At 49.2% G+C, this 6860-nt stretch overlaps 1 protein-coding gene across 1 annotated transcript; it reads left to right on the forward strand.

Annotated features, from left to right (window-relative positions):
* The first annotated feature begins 5246 nt into the window (after positions 1–5246).
* On the forward strand, positions 5247–6860 carry LOC117185982 (sal-like protein 3). The gene is made up of 4 exons (XM_033386003.1): positions 5247–5436; positions 5496–6226; positions 6298–6432; positions 6485–6860. The coding sequence occupies exons 1-4, from the start codon at positions 5320–5322 to the stop codon at positions 6600–6602; spliced, it is 1101 nt and encodes a 366-aa protein (XP_033241894.1). The 5' UTR covers positions 5247–5319; the 3' UTR covers positions 6603–6860.

Below are 6860 nucleotides of genomic sequence, written 5' to 3' on the forward strand. Positions count from 1 at the left end.
TGCCAATAAGGTGGAGGAGATGATGGCCACCAAGAGGCAACGCTCGACTGAGAGTGCCATTAAAGACACTCCGGCGAGCAAGCGGCAACGCGGGCCCAAGAGTGCAGCCCCTCCACCGAAAGTGGCCAAGAAGCCATCGAAATCGAACGCGAAGGTCAGCGATGTGACCAAACGACATTTGATCGTGGCACTCATCGACCGGAGCGAGGAAAACGGCAAGATGTCAGCGGCACAGTGGAAGCTTGTGCACGCGCGTCTCGTCGACGCTCTGTTTGCACACATGGAAGAAGACCCCACGGCCCCTATGCCCACGTTCGATGGTGCTGGGTGGCTAAATGGGGTTAAGATCCTAAAGTGCAACGACGATCCAACCCTAAGGTGGCTGACGCGTACGGTCTGCCAACTGGAGGCGATGTGGGAGGGGGCCAAGCTGGAGGTTGTGGACCGGGAGCTTATCCCGTCCAAGCCTAAGGCGAAGGTACTCTTCCCCATCACAATCCAGGGAGACCGAGCGCTGAAGCTCCTTCAGCGGCAAAACGCGGACGTGCCAACGACCGATTGGAGGATCCTAAACATTGGTAGCCCACTACCCAACGAGGGGGGCCAATGTGTGATCCTCCAAATAAACAAGGAGGCAGAGGATCTGCTGTATCTCAAGTTCGGGAAGATGGCGTGGGGCATGGGTAGCGTCTACCTGCGCCTCAAAAAGCGCCACCCTGAGGACAAGGACGCGCATACCCTGCAGGTAGGCGAGGTGGAAAAGGACTTAGGTCTCGAGTCCATCGTGGAGGCCGCCCAGGGTCTTGCGCTTGAGGACGAAGACGAGGAAGACGGTGACCTGACGTTAGTAGTCAACCCGTCGGATGCAAGTGAGCCAGCCACCCATGCTGAGTGTGCTGCAGCTAAACTTGCATAAAAGCAAGGTAGCGTCGGCGGAGCTCCTCATCGCCATGGAGCAAGGGCTCGCCGACATAGCTCTAGTCCAGGAGCCCTGGATTGCGACAGGCAATTCAGTGGCCGGACTAAAGTCCTCAAATCACAACCTGTTCTACGCAACATCGGTAAGCAGGAACAGAACCGTCGTACTCGTACGAAAGGGAATCCATGCTTACCTTATGTCTCATTACAGCACGGATGACCTGACGGTTGTGATGCTGGAAAGCGAGGAAAAGCGCCTTCTGGTGGCTTCCTGCTACATGGCTCGCGACAGACCCGCACCACCCGACGAACTCAGGAGCCTGGTGACAGAAGCCGGCACCAAAAACTATCAACTCGTCATCGGGACGGATGCCAATGCCCACCACAATGTGTGGGGAAGCACCGACATCAATGATAGAGGTGAGTCACTCTTAGACTTTATACTTTATACTAATCTATATATAGCAAACGTCGGGGAGGAGCACACCTTCGTGGGTCCGACTTCATCCAACGTGCTAGACCTAACACTAGCAACGGGAAACAGTACTACGGTATCTAGCTGGAGGGTCCTTGAAAGACCCTCCTTCTCAGATCACAAGTACATTCAGTTTAAGTGCGACTTCAAACATTCTTCGAAACATTCTTCGAAGGTAATAGTCTATAGAAACCCCCGGAATACAAACTGGGAAAAGTTTAAAAAGACAGTTACTTCGAAGCTCGCGAGTCCGGGCACAGTGAAATCCGCGGAGGACATAGAGAAGTCTCTAGAGACCCTATCCAACGCGTTGCTGGACGCCTACCACACATCGTGCAAACCCTCGAGGACGAAGAAGAGGTCCAAGCCACTCTGGTGGAGCCGGGATCTCTCTCTTCAAAGGGACAACCTCAAGGAATTCTTTAAGATCGCCAAACAAGCGAACGAAGGGATCGTCTATGAGGAATACAGACTCCTACTCAGGAGCTACAAGAAGGAAATACGTAAAGCACAACGGAACTCGTGGAGGACCTTCTGCTCCAACATCGAGAAAGTACCAGAAACCGCACGGCTACGGAAGCTGCTCTCTAAGCAGCCTACCATACAAAGCCAATTAAAGCTAGATGACGGACAGTGGACAGAGGGCAGTGACGAAGCCCTAACAGCACTAATGGAGGAACATTTCCCTGGTTGCACCGAGGTCGCTGATGCCAAAGAGCACCAGGACCTAGCAACCGAGGAACAACACCCCCCAACAGATTTGTTAACCACCAAGCGAATCCACTGGGCAATAGACTCCTTTGCGGGCACAAAAGCACCAGGACTTGACGGGATATTCCCAGCCATGATGCAGGTGACCAAAGAGGCGATTACCCCATGGCTCTCCGCAATATTCACAGCTTGTATAAGTACTGGCTATATCCCTATCCAATGGAGAACCTCGAGAGTTGTCTTCCTCCCAAAGGCAGGAAAGTGCAGCCATGCGAGTCCCAAGGACTATAGACCGATAAGCCTTACCTCCTTTATATTAAAAACGCTAGAAAAGCTGCTGGACTTACACATCAGGAATGAGGTAGGGGGACTGATGTCAACCAACCAGCATGCCTATACTAAAGGGAAATCGGTGGAGACCGCACTACATTCGGTAGTAGCTACCATTGAGAAAGCCCTTCACAATAAAAAGTATGCACTGGGAGTATTCGTGGACATCTCCGGAGCATTCAACAACGTGGCTACGGAAGCAATAACAAATTGCCTGGTAGCAACTAATACACACCCAGCAATCAACCTGTGGATAAGGAACCTCCTAGGTTGCAGACGGGTGCAATCAGAGTGGGGCACCGCTTCCATGGTGAAAGAGGCACACAGAGGCACACCCCAGGGTGGAGTCCTGTCGCCCCTCCTGTGGAATCTGGTGGTCGACGACCTCATCAAGAGATACGAAAGGAAGGCCCCAATAATAACAGCTTATGCGTACGACATAAGCATACTTATTACGGGTGTTTGCCCATCGACCCTCAGCTCACTAATGCAACGAACACTCAGGCAGATACGCGAGTGGGCGGAAGAAGTAGGACTCAGTATCAACGCGGACAAGACGGACCTCATCCTCTTTACCAAGAGGTACAAGGTACCGATATGGACCCCCCGAAGATCAATCAAACTATGCTAACCCCAAAAACACAAGTCAAATACCTGGGCACAGTACTGGATAGTAAACTGGCATGGAAACCCAATGTATTGGAAAGGGTGAAGAAGGCCACCATTGCGCTTTATGCATCCAAGAAGATGCTCAGCAGCACATGGGGCCTATCTCCGGCTCTGATGCATTGGATTTACATCTCGGTGGTGCGACCAACTCTGCTGTATGGAGTCTTAGTGTGGTGGCAAGCTACTGGAAAGAAAACGTATCATAAGCTTATGGAAAGGACTCAGCGACAGGCTTTGCTCTGTATTACAGGGGCGCTGAGGTCAACCCCAACAAAAGCACTCGAAACCCTACTTGGAATCGAACCCCTAGACATCCACGCCCGTCTGACTGCAGGAAAGGCAGCACAACGCCTCATCGCTTCAGGAAATATGTCGCCACAAGAATACGGGCATAGTTCAATTGGAAGGGAAATGAACAGATCAACTGATTACATGACCCCCCAAACATGCCTCGACGTAAAAACAACTGCATCCTTGGGACCTGAAGACTGGAAAATCGGAAGAGACCAAACGGAGCACCTCAATATATATACGGACGGCTCCAAGATGGACGGAGGAGTAGGAGCGGGCCTATACTGTACAGACCCTGAGATAAGGCTGTCATATAAGCTACCGGACCATTGTAGCATATTCCAGGCAGAGGTTTTTGCCATCAGGAAAGCAGCAGAAGTCGCTCTTCTCACTGAAAGAGCACACGATGCGGTCAACCTATTCGTCGACAGCCAAGCGGCGATAAGATCCATGCAGTCGTCCGCAGTCAGTTCCAGAAATGTCTTGGCGAGCAGGGAGGCACTAGATACCCTAAGCACGACAAAGTCAGTGCGGATCTACTGAATTCCCAGCCACCAGGGCATCGAAGGGAACGAGACGGCGGACGTACTAGCTAAGGAAGGCGTCGGGCTGGCGAATACGAGAACCGAGAACGTGCCTGTCTCCCTCAGAACGCTGCAAAGCGATCTAGAAAAGCAGGCCGGATCACAAACCGAATGTAGGTGGAGGAGTACCACCGCCTGCAGAACCTCGAAAATCATGTGCAAGGAACGCAATGACAAACTCAGCCACTACCTGCTGCACCTACCACGGAAGGACTGCAGATTATTAGTGGGAATATTAACGGGCCATTGCCTGGCTGCGGCGCATGCAACAAAGCTAGGAATCACAAACAGAGACAGTTGTAGGAAATGTGACGAACCTGGGGCAACCGAAACCCTGGAACATCTCATCTGCAACTGTCCTGCTCTCTTAAGGGCAAGGAGGAAGTACCTGGGCGCCCCAGTGCTGGCATCACTGGAAGATGCCTCCAAGAGGACGCCACAGCAACTACTGGCCTATGTGAAAAATACCTCGATCCTCGAGGACTTCAAAACCCACTAAACACTGCCGCGACGGTTCATACCCCCCCCCCCCCCCCCCCCCCCCCCCAGCTTTACAATATACTCGCATATTTATATGATTTTATGATATATGTATGTAGCTGCCTTCGGAACTATGGATCTGAGGATTATCAGGAGCCTTGGACACGAAACGAGTTAACCCCTACTACTATCATTCCGCTACCTCTTTTTCTGCGTGCCCGGTGTCTGTTGGCCGAGATTCACAAAAGCATTTGCGACTTCCAACAAGAGTCTCTTGACTGTCATTCGTATCTCAGTCTCCACAAACACTGCAGCTTGGTGTTTAAATTCTTCTTAAATTATTTCCGTTACAAGGCCTTGCTGCACTGCGACCACATACTCGTATTGATGCTTTGTGTCGGTCAGTAGGATAATGTGGCTCTATGTTTAGGCTTTGGTGGGACTTGTTGCACACATCCTGAAAGGGAACACTGTTGCGCCCCACAAATGTGGAGATCTCCTTCACGCTCCGATGTTTCCTGCTCTATTACGCGGAACATAGGGGAGTTTATCTCTACTAGTTTCCATTTCTTCAAATGATATCTGAGGTGACAGTGCCCTGTACGATTTTTCCTCCCATTTCCCGATAATTTGCAATCAATTCGCATCTTTCTTGGCGATGGCGAGAGCGACGGCAAATGCCATTTCGTTTCCCTTCTACATCACTAGGTATTTACAAAATAATTGTGCAGTTTCGCGCGGCGATATTATCGATACAGCTATCGATGTTTTTCTCAATCAACCCTGAAGTTAGGCAGACGTGTGTTCGTATAAGCAAATTAGTATTAAACTTTGAATAGTGCACGTTCACCAAATATAAGGATGAATAATCAATGCCGAGCTTGTGGGTCTGCCGTGTATAACACCAAAGGCAGGAACCTGTTCCAGAAGCAGAACGCCAAACTGTTGTTGATTATCAATTTGGTGACTAACAACTCGGTAAGTTGCATCTAATGAGTAACAAAATATGATTTCACTGATTTCCATATGAAACGCAGCTGAAAAAAGATCCGCGCCTACCCAGCTGCATATGTGCTTCTTGTGCAGAATATTTGAATCGCGCAGACATATTCCGAGTACGCTTACTCGAGACTCAGGAGAACTTGCTGCAACAACGCGCGGGACTGCCAGAAAACGATCTGCCAACAGACGACAAAAATCCTGGCGAAACATCCAATTCAGAGGTGAAAGCGCAGGATGCCGACTCCCTGATTAGTAGTCTGGCAAATGAGCTAGGGGGGGAAACTGGTTTCGACGGAACTGACGCCTATGAGACGGCGCAGGTTGCTGATTTGCTGATTACGAGTCTGCAAAAGGACTCGGGACACGAAAAGAAGAAGAGCAGTCTTACCGAAAATATCATCAAGGCTCCAAAACAATTGGCCGAGAACTCCACCTTCAGATCCACTCGATCCACTAGTCCAACCTCCAGATCTACTCGATCCACTCGTCTAACCTCCAGATCCACTCGATCCACTCGTCCAACCTCCAGATCCACTCGATCTACTAGTCCAACCTCCAGATCTACTCGATCCACTCGTCTAACCTCCAGATCCACTCGATCCACTCGTCTAACCTCCAGATCCACTCGATCCACTAGTCCAACCTACAGATCTACTAGATCCACTCGTCTAACCTCGAAAAATGCCGCTCAACTTGACAAACGCCATCCTTTGCCCAAGAAAATACTCGAGCGACGAAGCTGCACAATGAATAAGCTCAAATGCAAGTACGTATGAACTTAAATTCGAATGCTGTTTATTCAATTTCATTGAATAATCGATCAACGATTTCCTCTAGATTTTGCGAGCAAACCTTTGTAAGCCCCTTTGCGCTCAGTTGCCACATGCGATCGCACACGGCGGAGACATCATGCAAGTGTTCATACTGTGACCGAGCGTTTTCAACTAAAGGAAACACCATCCGTCATGAGAGGTAAGAGTTCGAAACGATTGGAGGCTAATACTGAGTTTGTTGTATCTTGCAGAACCCATACAAGGCAAGCGGCGTTTCCCTGCCCAACTTGTGACATGTCCTTCGGCCTTGCTTCTGTGATGAAGAGACATATTAATCTTTACCACACTCAAATTAGCATGTCATTTTAACTCCAAAGAATCGATTGATCCATTCGCGAAGTAAGCTTCTGATACCATTACTTATAACATTGATGAAGCATTTCTTAGTTCAGTATAAAATGGAATTGATTTATTTAAAAAATTCGTACTTTTCAAACCCTGAATAATTTTAATGATCTTTTGTTCAGTATTAAAGTCACTGAAGAACTAAAGTCTATAAATATCACCATACAATACAACGAAATATATGTCAAAACTGAAGAACCAATAAATACCTTACTTCTTATA

Source organism: Drosophila miranda, chromosome XL (assembly GCF_003369915.1).
Source record: "Drosophila miranda strain MSH22 chromosome XL, D.miranda_PacBio2.1, whole genome shotgun sequence".
NCBI classification, from domain to species: Eukaryota; Metazoa; Arthropoda; class Insecta; order Diptera; family Drosophilidae; genus Drosophila; species Drosophila miranda.